The sequence below is a fragment of the Callospermophilus lateralis genome, chromosome 14, assembly GCF_048772815.1.
Source record: "Callospermophilus lateralis isolate mCalLat2 chromosome 14, mCalLat2.hap1, whole genome shotgun sequence".
NCBI classification, from domain to species: Eukaryota; Metazoa; Chordata; class Mammalia; order Rodentia; family Sciuridae; genus Callospermophilus; species Callospermophilus lateralis.
Genome location: NC_135318.1, coordinates 7681333 through 7696423, shown reverse-complemented (window position 1 = coordinate 7696423; position 15091 = coordinate 7681333). Strand labels below are relative to the sequence as shown.

At 52.3% G+C, this 15091-nt stretch overlaps 1 protein-coding gene across 3 annotated transcripts in view; it reads right to left on the bottom strand.

Annotated features, from left to right (window-relative positions):
• Positions 1 to 590: 590 nt before the first annotated feature.
• Greb1 (growth regulating estrogen receptor binding 1) overlaps positions 591 to 15091 on the bottom strand; it is a 121994-nt gene continuing 107493 nt past the window's right edge. For all 3 annotated transcript variants that reach the window (XM_076832660.2, XM_076832659.2, XM_076832661.2), the window contains exons 24-33: positions 14264 to 14422; positions 13172 to 13314; positions 10716 to 10877; positions 8745 to 8949; positions 8184 to 8358; positions 7251 to 7469; positions 6311 to 6446; positions 4390 to 4590; positions 3539 to 3677; positions 591 to 2326 (exon numbers count right to left, since the gene is read on the bottom strand). In XM_076832660.2, the coding sequence (XP_076688775.2) occupies positions 2163 to 2326; positions 3539 to 3677; positions 4390 to 4590; positions 6311 to 6446; positions 7251 to 7469; positions 8184 to 8358; positions 8745 to 8949; positions 10716 to 10877; positions 13172 to 13314; positions 14264 to 14422 (1703 nt within the window). In that variant the 3' untranslated portion in view covers positions 591 to 2162. The remainder of the gene's footprint in view (positions 2327 to 3538; positions 3678 to 4389; positions 4591 to 6310; positions 6447 to 7250; positions 7470 to 8183; positions 8359 to 8744; positions 8950 to 10715; positions 10878 to 13171; positions 13315 to 14263; positions 14423 to 15091) is intronic.

Genomic DNA, 15091 nt, shown 5'->3' with positions numbered 1-15091 from the left:
TTCATAAAGGCTACCTCTTCCTCTCCCTATTTTGAGTCGTTGTGCTTGTTTCTGTTCATGGGAGTTGATGTTTGCTCACTGACCACAAACTGCCTCAAGTGATTCTGGGGGCCACGCCTGCAGAAAGGAGTGCCAGGGGCTCTCTCTGAAGCTCAGGCTCCCCCTCTGCCCGCCCCCCTCCTGCTGAGGTTCCAAACCTGCTTCAACCCGGGCCAGAGCAGGCAACATCACAGCCCCGAGGATTCCCCCCCCCACTGCTCCCAGCAGCTTCCCTGTTCCTTATCCCAGGACCTTGGGCCCCACCCACTTCTAGCCATTATGAAGCCCAGAATGTCCCAAACCATCTTTCCTTTGTGAAAGGCTTCTCTGCCTATTTTGAGTTGGGATCCCTCCATATTTGTCTTTCTGCACATCCTGCTCACCTGCCTTTTCTCCTTTAGGAACTCCTCCCACTTCTATGGCTCTATTCTTATTTCCTTTGCAAAGCTGAATTCTGTCATGCCATGAGACTTCAAGCGGGAAACCCCGGAGATCACTGGTCACACTGCTTCCTCTCAAAATGATGCAGTTAATACTCACCAGACAAACAATAAGTGCATTGTAAGTTTTATTTATAAGACTGGAACAGACAAAAGTATTAGTTTGGGTTTTTGTTTTGCTCCGAGTTTAAATTAACTAATAAAATGGAGAGAATGACACAGGAGCTACTATTTACAAAAAGTACGTTTAACTAAAGGTTAGTTTTTATTCCAAAATAGGAATAATTACATATACAAAGTGATCATTTTATAAACATTGATCTGAATATTTTAGACTGGTGGACTTTCTTCCATAGGGGAAAAAGAGATTGACACAAACTCTTTGGCATCATTTTTAAAAACAGTTTCTGCTCCAGTTGTTATCCGTTAGAGTGCTCATAAATGTTTATAGTGGACACGGAAGAATGCATTCTGATGATTAATTTTTTAATATCTTTAAACTTTTACTTCAGCTGTGGGCAACTTCAAAAGCAGTGTGGTATGGGGAAGAGTCCTGCACCAATAGTTGGAATTGTGCTTCTAGTTTTGGCCAGCTGTTTGACCTTGGCAAGACGCATCCCAACTTTCTGGCTTTCCCAAAGCGAGAGAATTCGGATAACCATGGAACAGCACCTGGCCTGTAGGTGGCGCTCTAGGATGCTGGTTTTAGCAGGCACAGCTGTGAAAGCGTCAACCTGGGGCACATGCTTGCTTTTCTGCCACCTCCTCTCTGGTCAGGGGAGACTCTGCTCGGAGGAGCCAAGCATGAATGGGAGAAAACATGCTACCTAGGAGCTGCAAACTGGGCTTCTCTGAGTCATAGTCCTAAGTCTAGTTCTTAACTATTTCATGCATTTCTTTGGATGTTTTCATTATTTTTCCAAGTAAGCAATGCTGTCCTTTCCTTTGTAAGGAAAATTTTAGGTCAACTTCTATAACTCTAATTTCCTCCTTAAAGCCATTTAGTTTCAAAGATAGCTTCTTTTTAATTTTGGCCTTTCTAAAAGATAGGGTATTTACCCAATCCTATTTTAATAGAATAATATTTGCTCTGAAGTAAAATAATTAATTTTACCTTATTAAATTTGGTGCCTCTGGGCTAGCTCCTGAAAGAGTAAACTGGCAGGCAATTAAATAATTCTCATTAAAATGATCCACTTCTTATTTTTTCTTGTCTCCAGTCTTTATGGATAAATGATCCTATAGAATATTGCTTTGGAGGAAGTTACGGGGAAATCTACCTACTGCAGTTATACCCACTGCCTGAAATACTTGCACCCCGCAAGGTCATCCCAGGCTCTTCAGAGTGAAAGAAGTCAGGGCTGTCCACGGAAGCACGTGAGTGGCAGGAGAGAGCAAAACCTCCTTCTTCATAAAATGGACTTCACAGACCCAAGGCTGTGAGGTCTGGCCCCAGCCACAGGGTCTTGAGTTTTCTGTCCTGCCCATCAGAGACTCGTCCTCATGGCCCCCAGTCACTGCCCAGCATGCAGCCACAGGGCACAACATGTACCACGGGGAGGGGGGCTGTAAAGCAGAGAGTCTCTGGGGCTTGTTCAGCTCTAACACCTCATGGTCCCAGGATCTGTGGCCCCAACAGCAGGAGGGCCCTGCCCACCCACTCTCCAAAGCTCTGGGCAGCTCTCAGATGTGCCGTCCAGTCAGAAAAAAGAGAGGCCTGTCTTCTTTCGCATTGGCGGTCTGGAACTCATCCCGCAGCCGGAACTGCCACTCGTCTTCCAGCTCCAGGCGGACAACTGTCTGGCGGAGCGAGTTCCGGTCCTGACAGATCACGCACAACGTGGCACCTGCGGGGCAATGGCAGGGTGTGAGAGGAGAGATGGTGAGTTTCTGCAAAGGCGAGCTCCTGCCTGGATCCCACCTGCCTGGGTCCCACCTGCCTGCGTCCCACCTGCCTGCGTCCTACCTGCCTGGGTCCCACCTGCCTGGATCCCACCTGCCTGGATCCCACCTGCCTGGGTCCCACTTGCCTAGGTCCTACCTGCCTGGGTCCCACCTGTCTCCAGTCCATCTGCAATGACCAAATAGGAGGCTGCTGGGCGGGAAGTGCCCAATGCCCATATGGGTCTCCTCTTCCTTTCCAAACAATGTATAATCACAGCAAGATGGTGCAAGTAGGAGTTGGCAGGTTTGGTGGGAAGACAGAAAGGCAGAAGAAAAGGTGAAGAGTAGGACACAGGAGGCAAAGGGAGCGAGAGAGACAGGAAGGAGAGAAGGGTCTGAGCCAAGCCAAGCATCCCTGGGTGCACATGCGCCCACCTCACCGCTGATCCCTCAGTGCCCACTCATCCAGGCCCAGGGCAGCTTCACCTATCCCAACACCCCAGCCATGGAGCTTCTCCCTCCCCCCAGTTTCCAGAGGACAGCCTCCTGATCGGGATCGGGTTTTGTTGGAATTCTTGCTCTCTCTTTCCAGCCTACATACCCATCCTCCCTTTAGAGGAAGCACCTCCTGAGGGCAGGGAGTGTGGTGGGAACCGGGCACTAGTCCTAAGGTCTTGTACCCTGCTGCTGCTCAGTAAATGCCTGCCAGAGAGGGAGGATAGCCAAGGGTACGGCAAGGTCAACCGGGGGATCTGAACAGGACTGGAAATCATGTTGTAAAGGCACAGAGAGCCGGTGTTTGTCAGTCTCCACCGCTCTAGCAGGAAAAGGAGAAAGAGAAAGAGGAGCCTGCAGGACTCCCCCCGCAGGAGGAAGCCACTGGGGACCTGGTGCTGATGTCAAGCACATGTGTACAAAAAGAATACAGACGGGAAAGAATACGGGCCACTCACCCAGAGGAAAGGGGAGGGGTCTTGTCTCTGCTGAACAGAAGGAAAAGAGAGCCCCCGGTCCAATCCCAGCTCTAATGCTCTCCTGGATGGTGGGGGCAGTCACTGTCCCTTCCTCAGCCTCAGTTTACCCATTGGAAAATAAGGACTAGGACAAGAGCTCCTGTCTTCAGTGACACCAGGTGACAACAGCCATTCAAGTTAATCCCAAGATAGGAGTATTACCTTTCAGAAAATGAAACTTTTTCAAAAAGCTAGCGGCCACAAAAGAGTCACAGAGGTACAGCAGCAGCCCACTGAACATGAGGTCCGAGCAGCTGATGTTCAGAGAGTGGGGCCTGGAGCTCACGTAGCAGACAGAGATCTGCAAGAGAAGCAGTCCAAGAGAAACATCGCTTTCCACGAGCACTCCACCTCACTGCGCCAGGACTGAGCTCTAACCAATTCCACCTGCTTGGACCAGCCCTGGCCATGGGGAGGGAGGCAAGGAGCACATTCAGGGTATTTCCAAATCTATATCCTAAAACTCAGTTCTAGGAGATTGATCCCGATTTGTCTATTCGTGAGTTCCTTTAAGAATCAGAAGTGTCTTGACATCAGAATTAGGTTTGATTTCTAACATCTGTGTGGGCAAACTAACCCCCACAATTCTGTCAGCTCTCAAGTGGGGTAAATACCTACGACCAAGCACAGAGCACAATTAGCCCTAAGTACCTGAGGTTGCATCGATGTCTACAGAGTCAACAGACAACTGATGGAAAATACTTGGAGGAAAACTTTGTGTCTGTACAGAACACGTACAGACTTCCTTCCGGGTTATTATGCCCTAAACAATGCAGTGTAACAACTAAGCACACAGCACTTACAATGCATTAGGTATGACAAGTCACCTAGAAGGATACAGGAGGACATGCATAGGTTACATGCAATGTCACAGAAAGGACGTGAGTGTCTGCAGATCTTGGTACCCAAAGGTTCCTGGAGCAAATCCCCATGGAAACGGAGGCGCCTGTGGTCATGGTTCAGAGTCCTGGATGCTAATCCACCTGCTCTAGGGGTTCCTCTCCCCGAGTTACCTGAGACCCCAGGTTAAGGTAGCAGTCCACGGACAGCACGGGGTGGCGGTGGTTCTTCAGGGAGAGTGGGAAGAAGCGCTGGCTGTGGTGCTGGAGGAACTTCTCCAGTAGGAGCTGGGCCGGGGCCGCCAGGAACGTGTGCTTGCTGTCGGGGGCACAGATGTACTGGGCCGGCACGACCGCCGCGGAGCTATCAGACACCTGCGTGGGGAGGATGAACCTCAGGCACCCCCTGCCCCCAGGAGAGACCACCCCCCACCACCATCTGTATCCAGTCACAGGAAGCCCTGGGCCAAGGAAGGTTCTGTCCCTTAGGGTAGTGATGCAAATGGAGAGAACAGACTTCAAGAGTGAAGTTCTGTTAAGAAAAATCAGGTTGTAACAAAGAAGGCCTGTGAACCCAGACCAACGAGGTCAGGAAGAACATCGATCGTTCCGTGCAGGATACTGGCTGTCTGGTCCAAAGAAAACAGGAGAACCCCTGGGCCTTGAGAACTCTTCCCTGGCTCACAGATGCAAGCGTCTGGGAGTAGCAGGCTCGCCCTGACCCCAAGGTCCTCTCTGCGCCCAGCTCTCCCTCCTCGCTGCCTGGTCATCCAGCCCGCCAGCCCTCACTCGGTCACCAGCACGTTCTCCACACTGCAGCCCCGGCTTGCTGGCTCCTCTTCTTTCTCCTCTGCCCCAATACAGGTGCTCCCGTCCTCCAGGTCTCTCGGGGGCGCCCTACATGCCCCCCACCCCTGCTGCATGAGGTCCCCCTGCAACACACGCTTCACCTTTGTGATGCTTCTCACAAAAGCGCTTCACTGGAGGTTCGTCTAAGGTCTGCCTCAGCGGAGAGCTCACACTCTGAGAGGGGACTGAGGCTCGGTACATACTTAAGTGGGTGAAAATGACTAGTGGTTTCACTCACATGAAAGATGATAAGACATTAGTGGCTTTCCTATATGTAATCAATATGCAATTAAATCTAGCAGAAAATAGAATTACGCTCAATATAGAAATAGAGATAAAAGATCTAAGAGTTTAAAAGTGACACCAAGAAACCAAAGAAAAATTCATCTTAAAGGCACATCAGGCAGACTCACTGAGGTCAAAAACTCAATTCTCCATAAATCAAACCTCAAATCTAACACAATTTCCAGTCTAGAAACCCCAATCACGGTAGCAGTTGGGGTTCAACGCCATGACTCCCAAGCTCTTCTGCAGGACAGGCTACCTTGAAGGTCCTGCTACTTTGCAGGAGAACTCAGGATGGAGGGAGCCGCAGCCCCTGCCTGGCGTCTGGATGCAGGCCTGGCCCAGCTCAGGGTAGCATGCAGGGGGTTAGTGCAGACCAGGAGGGACAGAGGCTGGGAAAGGCAACTGGCATCAGAACTGGCAGACATCATCAGTGAGAGATTGGAGACAGACAGGGGGCAACAAACAGGAGTCAGAAGAACCCGCAGGCAGAGCTAGGCCAGCCTGCCTGGGTTCCTGAAGATGGAACTCTCCAGCGCCTAAATTACCAGGGCTTGGCCAGGGACGGCTCAGAGCAACTGTCATACACCTGTCCCCCAGAGGCTGGCTTGTGGACAAACAGCATGGCCATCAAGCTGGCATCTTGTGCCACACAAATGCTTTTGTACCATCCCAAGAGCCTGGAGAGGAGCGTGGTGCCATAGCTAACTCTGCAGGGTCGGGGGGCAGGCAGGGGCACATGCCAAAGGCTTGGCAGTTGTCTTGTATTTGACAGTGGCTCCACAGGATGCTGGTTAGAGCTGGAGAGAAGAGCAACTTCCCGGGTGCCATCTTGTCATCTTTGCTGACACTGCCTGGTGGTGACCGAGGCAGGCCCCAACAGTCCCGCCCTCAGCCTTCACACCGTGGCAGCCCGGGTGGCAGACCTACACAGCCTGCTGGACACTGTGGCCACGCTCACCTTGGAGGTGATGTGGAAGGACCTGTGTCCACCCACCGCGATCTGCTTTTTCATCACGCTGAAGCGGTTGAACCGGCAGAGCAGGAGGCCGGCGCTGTGCACCCGCAGGTTGAAGTCCACATCGTCACATGTGAACCTGAGGAGGAGCAGATCCGATTGGGCACAGCTCACGTGCCCCCCAACACCTGGAGATCTGGAGCAGGACCCTGTCCTGGGGACTACAGAGGTGCAGTGGCTTTTGTTCCTGCCTCGACCTTAATCTAGCGGGATACAAGGCCAGGCAGGAGCCTCTCTGCACCAGCTGAGGCTTCAACCCGTGGGTGCCCTTGTGCTGAGTAGCAGGAGGCACGTGAAAAGCTTCAGATGTGATTCCACCTAATTGTTGAAAAGAAAACAACCACAAACCTCCCAGGGTAACAATGGTAGCCGCTTCTGTAGCCAAGGGAATAGGCTCAGAGAGAGGTCACCTGCCTACGACAAAGCTGCTAGGTAGCAGGTTCTAACAGGTGGGTCAGGCTGGCTCCTAAACGGACACTCCTAAGCAGGCCATTTTGGGCATGTGCCCACCGCCTGGCATACAGAGACACTTGACACACACCTGCTGGTGAATTATTCTCAGGAGGTGACACTCCTGTGACTAGATGTAGAGAGACCTGGAAGATTATAGTTTCCTTTAACATTAATGATCCTAAAAAGCTATGCACTCAGAGAGAGAACCCAAACGGGGAAAACCGCATGACGCAACTCGCTAAAGCATTCTGAGAATTGATGAGGTGACCTTATGAAAATACACAAAAGCATACAGCGCTAAACACCACAGACAGGCGCCTCCGCTTCAGCTGGCCCTGCAGGGCAGAGGGGAGGGAGCGCCGGCCAGGCCTGCCTGAGGCTGCCCCTTGCTCAGGACTCCAGGGCTTTGGTCCCCACCGTGGGAGCTCACCGGTTCTGGTTGTACTGCACGTTCTGGGTCAGGTCCACGTTCAGGATGATGAAGTCGTGCACATGGCAGCGGGAGAAAGGCTCCCGCACCTCGCCGCCCCTCGTCTTGCTGGCCCACTTGCGCATGCCCAGCAGGGCGTAGCGGGTGATGTTGGGGGAGGCCTCGATGTGCTGCATGATGTGCTTCAAGGAGACGTTCCTCTCTGACCAGGAAAACTCCCTGCTCAAGGGAGGGAGACGGTGACCCCGGCTGATAGGCCGGCAGCAACAAGGCCTCCCCCACAGGCCAGCCAGGGGACACTTGCCAACTGAGCAGGAGCTGCTGGACTGGCCAGCACGACCCCCAGGGATGCCAGACACCTGCCAACCACTGCCATTTACGATCACTACTTTGTGCAAAATGCACGCGTATTCATGTGCAGAATCAGTTGACAGACCGTAATTCAGTTACACTCACAACTCTAGTCCAGCGACTAATACACCTCAAAGTCGAGGAAACCAGAACTCAGGAAGAGTTAGCCATTTGCCTAAAGTTGCCCAGCAAGTCCAGAGAAAGCCAGGAGTTAGAGGTCAGGCTAGGGGGATGGGCAGGGCTAGAGGGCAGCAGTGCAGGGGCCTCTAGGGGCTGAAGGGTGGTTCCTTGATATGGGAGTTGGCTAGATGGATATGGTCAGCTTGTGACATTTTCTATGTACCTAATATACTTTCCTCTTTGTGTCCATATGAATTACTGGATCTGTGGTGTATGATTTCCTGTATTAAACCTTGACAGTGTTAAAACTTAAAAGCAAGCTGGGCTTGGAATGTGGGCTCTGGTCTTGCGATGTGAGGGGACTTTGTGGTCCTCTCAGACAAGAGGGATCCCCTGTCACAAGAGAGCATGCTCCTGCCTGGTGTCTACGGGTGGAGGGAGGAGGGCCCACAGGCCACTCACCTGCTCCGCTCCCCCGCACAATCCACGTCTACCACGTTCCACATCACGCAGGAGTCATCTGAGATCACTATGAAAGGCCAGATGTCCTGCGGCTTGATCCCAAGCTCCTCCTGCCGGTTCCGCTCCAACTCCAGGTTATGGTAGGACAGCTCCTTGATTAGGAAATGGGCAGCACCTGGAGTGGCAAAATGACCTGGCTCAGGCCTGTCATGTACTCACAGGCGCCCTGTGCAAACCCCGCCGAGACACGCCAGCCCCACGCCAGCCCCACACATCCACACACATCCCTCCTCCACCAACCACTGCCCAGGGGCGGTGAAAGCCTCTGTCTCCAATTTGTATCTGCATCTGCCCTTCTTTTCTAACAACTGGGAAAATTACTAAGTCAACAATCAAACTTTTTTTTTTTTAAAGAGAATATTCATAGAAAAGTCGAACAAATCAAAATAGCTTTAAGAACTTCAAAAGCAAGACTGGATGTAAACTCTTTCATCTCTAGAATATTCTCTCATCTCTGTTCATGGAAAATTTTACCAAGCGTCGTCTGCTAAAAACACCCACCCACTCCAGCACTGTTGAAGATGCTTGGGAGCACAAGCATGATGTGGTTGGGCCAGTACTTCTTATAGATGGCCATTTCGTACTCCTTGACCACCAGCACGTGCAAGTGGCTGGCGCCATCCATCGCGTGGTAGAGATTAAAGAGTCCGTGTTCATGTCGGCCAGTGGTTGGAGTGAACGTCGGACTTTTTATATATTCGTGACTCTGCAAAGAATAGGTATAATGAGATAGAGTGTTTGCAAATGTGATGACATCCTCCTTTGAAAGGTGACTTCTCAACAGTTCCCCTGGGAAGCACACTCTTCAAATGCAAGTGCAGCTTGATTATAGGACCTTCCCCTGGACTGGCCTGGGCCAGCCTCCTGGGGGATGAGAGAAAACTTGGAGCGGAGACAGGCAATCCAACTGAGCCCACCCCAGACCAGCGGGCCTCCCACCAGCCACCAGTCCATCCAATAGCCAACACACACACAGTGAGCACAACCAAGCCCAGAGTGACTGTCCAGCTGAACCTCACCCAAACCGCTGGAATCAGATGCTGAACACATCCTCATCTGAGAATGGCTTGTTGTGTGACTGAAACTAACTGGCCCACATCAATGAGCTAAATACATTCCCCTCTTTGTCACAATCTAATGCTGTACTCTGAGCAGATATCACTCCTGTGTGGCCTCAACCTCCACAGTGAGTGCAGGACATCCCCCAGTCACCTGCCCATGATGCCCAGGTGTGCATACACTCCTGTTGGGATGTATTTTCTGTAAATAACTGTGCTTTCTTCAAATTTTGTCCTTAATTTGGTCCTTGGGCTGAGCTAGGGCTTCTGTCACCTCTGAATTCCTCAGGGCATCTGCTACAAAGCTGCATACAGCTGGTGCTCACGGCCCATTCTGACCCAGAGGCTGAAAAAGAGCCTGGAGTCATGGATGAATTCTCCCTTGGGCTGTAAGACACCTTATCCTAAAGTTTTGACACTTTACAATGTTTGCTTTGCTTGGTAGCAGACTTGGCAGCTGTCTGGCATTGAAGAAGGAGAAGCAGCCTCCTCCACAGGTACGGGTTGACGGGTGGGCAACGAGCAGCCAGTCAATTCTGAGGCCATTGGGCTAGACCTGCCAAGCCAAGGGCCCTACAAGGAGCATGTCTGTTAAGGGGAACCATAGTCACACGTACAAGGGATCATTAAGAACAATCTCTTGGGGCTGGGGATGTGGCTCAAGTGGTAGCGCGCTCGCCTGGCATGCGTGCGGCCTGGGTTCGATTCTCAGCACCACGTACAAACAAAGATGTTGTGTCTGCCGATAACTAAAAAATAAATATTAAAAAAAATTTCTCTCTCTCTCTCTCTCTTCTCTCTCCTCTCTCTTTAAAAAAGAACAATCTCTTCCCAAGATAAAGATGTATTTGTTGGAGACGTGCCCTCCAACAAATGCTATGATATGTACCAACTGGCACAGAGAGGGAGAAGCAGAAAGAAGACAGATAAAACATAGCCAGCTCCGAGTTAGTTAATATGGAAACTGGGTGATGGGCCTAGGGAATCCGTCCTCCTGTGTTCTCTACCGGAGCCTGTTCAAACATCCCAAAACAGCAATGAAGAAAAGAGAGGAGGGAACGACACCTCACAGGCACCTGTCATCTCCCAGGTGCGTTGTGCCTTAAATTTGTTATTTCAGATAATTCTCACAACAAGCTTTCTTAAGAATCACCACCCAGCTTTGCAGGTGAGGAAACTAAGGCTCAGACACACTAAGGGACAAGTGGTGAATCACACAACCAGTCAGTGGTCAAGCGGCCTCAAACTCCAGCCTGGAGGCTCCAAAGCCCATGCACCACACCAGCCTCCTCCAGATTCAGGCGCCATGTTGCTTCTGCACTACGTGCCCTCACATCAGAGAGCTCGTCTAGGTCCCCAGCTTAGTGATCTCCTGAAGCCATTTTGATCTGCCCACGGAACTCAGAGCCGGTACCTTGTCTGTGACGAGGGGAAGGCGCATGCTCTCCAGCTGGCCTCCAGGTTGGCTGAAGACAAAGTGGTGCTCCTTGGACTTGGGGATGATGAAGTGGAGCTGGATCTCCTCTCCTAGCATGGAGTAAGAGAAGGCAAAGGCGTGCAGGGTGGACTCACAGAGCTGAGGTGCGAGGGGAAAGGACAGAGCCTGTCATCAGCGTCGGACTCACTTCCCACAAGAACCCAGGCCCAGCCCGGCCACGACGACACACAGGTCCCGGCCACCTCTGCCCCACGGTACAAGAAACCCACAGGGTGGCTCCAGCACAAAGGATGGACACCCAGGGCTGGCTCCTGGACAGGCACACCCGAGGCCAACACAGCAGCCTCGTCCTGCCCTGATGGTGCTGCGCCCAGGCCTGTCACCTTTGGCACCAAGTCCCTGAACTCTAGGTTTGACCAAGAGCCCCATCTGGATTGCCAATGAAAGCATTCACACTATGGATCTCGTTTTTAACTCTAAAATAGTTCCGCTTCAGGCACGTGTAAGACCACATTCACCACATGGGCTTGTCCACTTCAGCCAGCGTTCATCAGTGCCATTCTGTCCCCTTCGCATTGTAACCGACAATCCTAGGAGGCAGGTATGTTGCCAGGGACACAGTGACATAGACACTGACATTCAGGGCTCATCCTGTTCCTGAGTCTAGCCTCACCCTCCCCACTTCCTCCAGCCCCCCCCCCAGCCATGCCCCAGACCCCATACCCATGCACGTGCTGCTCTCTGGCACAACCCCCCAGCCTGGCTTTGCCCTTGGCTGTGGCAGCCCTAGGAGACCGTCCTGTGGCCTCAGCTCTCCCAGCTGACACCTCCTACGTGGCTCCACACTCCAGGGGCTGGAGAAGAAGGCAGTGGCCCAGGACACACCGCTCCGCACTCCTGCCAGGCTCTATTAGAGCCACAGAGAGCCGCCAAGGACACCGACTATCCCACTAGCCTTTGGAACCTGTCCCATTACCCACTGGTTCCCACCAGCTCTGGCCCTTTCCTTCCTACGCTCTTTCCCTCACTTGGGCCTGAAATGAAAAGAGACACTTCAATATAGTAGGTAAATACTACTATCTGCTTACGGATGCCTAGCCTCCCAGCCCCCTGCAGACCTCATGTGGCTAGTAAGAGACCAGCCTAGACACAGCCTCGCCCACGGGGGCCCTACTTAGAGTCATTGCTGAAGACACCCACGTTCCTCTCCCAGTGCACAAGGCCTTCTGTGGCCTGGCCTCTGCCCCAGGCTCCTGGCTCCTGTCCTAAGACACCGCCCCCCCACCCCAGTACTCTATCTCCAACAACACTCAACCAAGCTCACTTCTTAGTCCCCAGGGGCCCCTGGCACCCCTTTTTTGTACACACTATTCCTTCTCCTCATCAAATTCTACTCATGCTCCAAAATCCTCTCTCTGCTCCCCACGGGAAATAGAGGTTGCATCTACCTTACCTGAAACACTTGGGACCAGAGGTGTTTCAGGTTTAGGAGTTTTTGGATTTGTGAATATTGGTATTGACTCTACCAGTTGAGCAGCCCTAATCTGAAATCCAAACGCTCTGAAATCCATAGTTCTTTGAGCATTATGTCGATGCTCAAAAAACCTTCAGATTTCAGGGCATTTCGGAGTTTGGATCTTCAGATCAGGAAGCTCAACCTGAACCTTCATTTACAAAACAAGGTCAGTGAGCTTTTGGTGGGAATGTAGTAGGAAACTGGAAAAGACAGTTTCCTAGCCAGTGCACTTGTATGGATGGTCAGTGTGGCTGGAACAGAAGCCCCCAGTGACCAGCCAGGTAACCAGCCGGAGCCTGGGCCAGGAGCCTGGGCCAGGAGCCTTGCCCGTTTGTGCACCCAGGACAAATGTCTTCTGCCTGTAAGAAGGCCGGGAAGGACTGACAGGTGAGGACTGCCCCAGCGTGCTGCCTGGCATGGGGCAGGCCCTCCATCCTGCGAACCATGCCTGGCCTTGCCAGCTGCGTGCCCTCTGCACCTCGCCCACCCGGCTCTCCCTGCCTGCACCAGGCTGTGTGAAATCCCGCACGGGCGTCTCTCCCTCAGGCTGTGAGCCCCATGGATGGGGACAGCCTGTCCATGTCTGTACCAGGGCCTGGGCCACAGTAAGCACTCAGTGAGTGTCAATGGCACCAACTAACTTTTGGAATCTCTAGGACCCGAAGACGATGATGACACCCAGAGAGAGCATGACACTGCACACGCAGCCTCGGGAGAGGGCTGTGGTCAGCGATCATTTCCCGGCCTAGGAAGGAATCGAGGGCATGCATAGAGCAGGAAGCAGGGGCTTCTAGAACCTTCCTCTCTCACCTTGAGATGAAAATGTGAGAAAATAGGGAACACAAGAGTAAGCCAAGGAGACACCCTGGGAGCTACTGTCGGCCGACTGAGCCGTGGGCCGGTTCCTCTGACCTACCTGGTAGCGGGGGTGGAAGCCCATGTACTGGTGGCACTGCTCACAGTGGTGGTACGTGTTGTAGGCCGCGTACTTGGACAGCCTCATCCGCGCCGTCTGACGCCGCACATAAAGGTCCTCAGGCTTCCTGGAGATCCCCCTGTCTGCAGGAAATTCCCCAGTGTTAAGGAGCAGCAGCAAGTGGAGCGAATGGTTCATTCCTACACCCTAAACCTCGCACTAAGAGGTCCCTCACAATGAGCAGCAGTGACAGGGCTCTGCGAGGTCCGTGAGTCCTGAGGTGACGCAGCCAATCAAGGGACAACACAACACCTCAGTGGAGAATCTAATAGAAGTTCAGACCATGTCTTAGCTGGTCCACAGGACGTTTTAAATCAATCACCAAACTACTATGCAAATGCTGGAATGCCAACGGTGCCAATGAATTACTTTTTTTTTCTTTTCCCAAATGAGGTGGCAGGATTAAGGTCTGAGCACTAGCACTTCATGAGAAACTGCTCTACAGAGAGGACCCTTATCTGTTCTGAGCTCAATGAAGGGGAAGATCGCTGGCTGCAGCAGAGTCAGGCGTGCAGTTCTCTGGGGTGGCAGTGCCAGGCTCTCCTGGTCTACGCTCCCAGCCCCGCTGGCCCAGGACGACCACGTTGACTGACACTGCCTTGACCCACTGTTGAAGTCACTGATGCCCAAGAAGGAGGGGGAAAGTGAGAGGCTGGGGCAGGAGGGGAAACACGTGCACCCGTTTGGCTACGACAATGCCAAATCCATAAGTAGACGCCCACGGCTTTCATCCTCCACCACCAGAGCTTGCAGAGCACCCCAGCCATGACAAATCAGCAAGACAGTCCACTGCCATTTGGCACCCCCCAAGCAGTGAGTCTCCCTCTGTGAGCTCCGTGGTGGTGAGCTCTGTGGTGGTGCCCTAATCCTGCAGGTGGGTGGCCTTTTCCATTCTGAATGGGGTTTTGTGGGTCACTCACCACTACTCTTCACCTCTAACAAGATGCTTGGCCCAGCTGCATTATGGTGACACAGAAGAGACGACACCCACCCACTTTAGAAGAAGCTGAAGCAAGAGATCCAAAGTCTGACCTTCACTCTTGATGCTCTGATGGTGGGCACAAATCAGACTGGCATCCTCATACTTGGGATCATGAATGATGTAGTCAAATGGCATCTTCTGGAACAGCTCCAGGTCCGGCCAGGGGTCACTGAGCTGGAGGTAATGCCAATCCGATTCTTCTCGGAGGCCTGCAAGATGGGTCAAAACACCATGTGCACAAAATTGGAGGGAAAATGACTCACTTTGTGCATAAGAACGATGCTTGGAGCAGAAGTGTTATTAACGTCTGGGTCCCTGGGGAACCTCTTCTACCTCAAGGGCTTCCAAAAGATCCATTTGGGGGTGGATCTAATGAGGCACAAACATGCATTCAGATCTACCTACATCCAGAGGAACAACCGCGCACTCCTTCCTAGGAGACAGGCCTGTTCTCCGTCTCTCACTCTGACTCCACCCCCTCCCAGAGTCCTGACCCAGCTGACCTGACCCCTGCCCCATGCCTCTCCAGGCTTCATAGACTGAACTGGCTCCCAGCACCATGGACTGTTGGGGTTTCCTTTCTTGCTTCTACCTGTGTCAATCCCCCCAGCCAGCAGGGCTCAGCTCCTTCACCCCACCTCTAGAAAGTGCTTGAGCCATTGGTTGCCCTCTGATGCCAGCAACGCTTGTGGCCCCAAGCACATTTGCACCTTCTCCAGCATCATCTGTCACTGTGACTGGCACAGTCTGTGGGACTCACTGTTTTGCTAGCTACAAGAAAAAAGTCTAGTTGTCTAACTCAAACTAGGTGACACACTGCCATTCTACATTACGTGATATGCATGGTACGCAGATGCTCATATACGTTGATTTCTGTG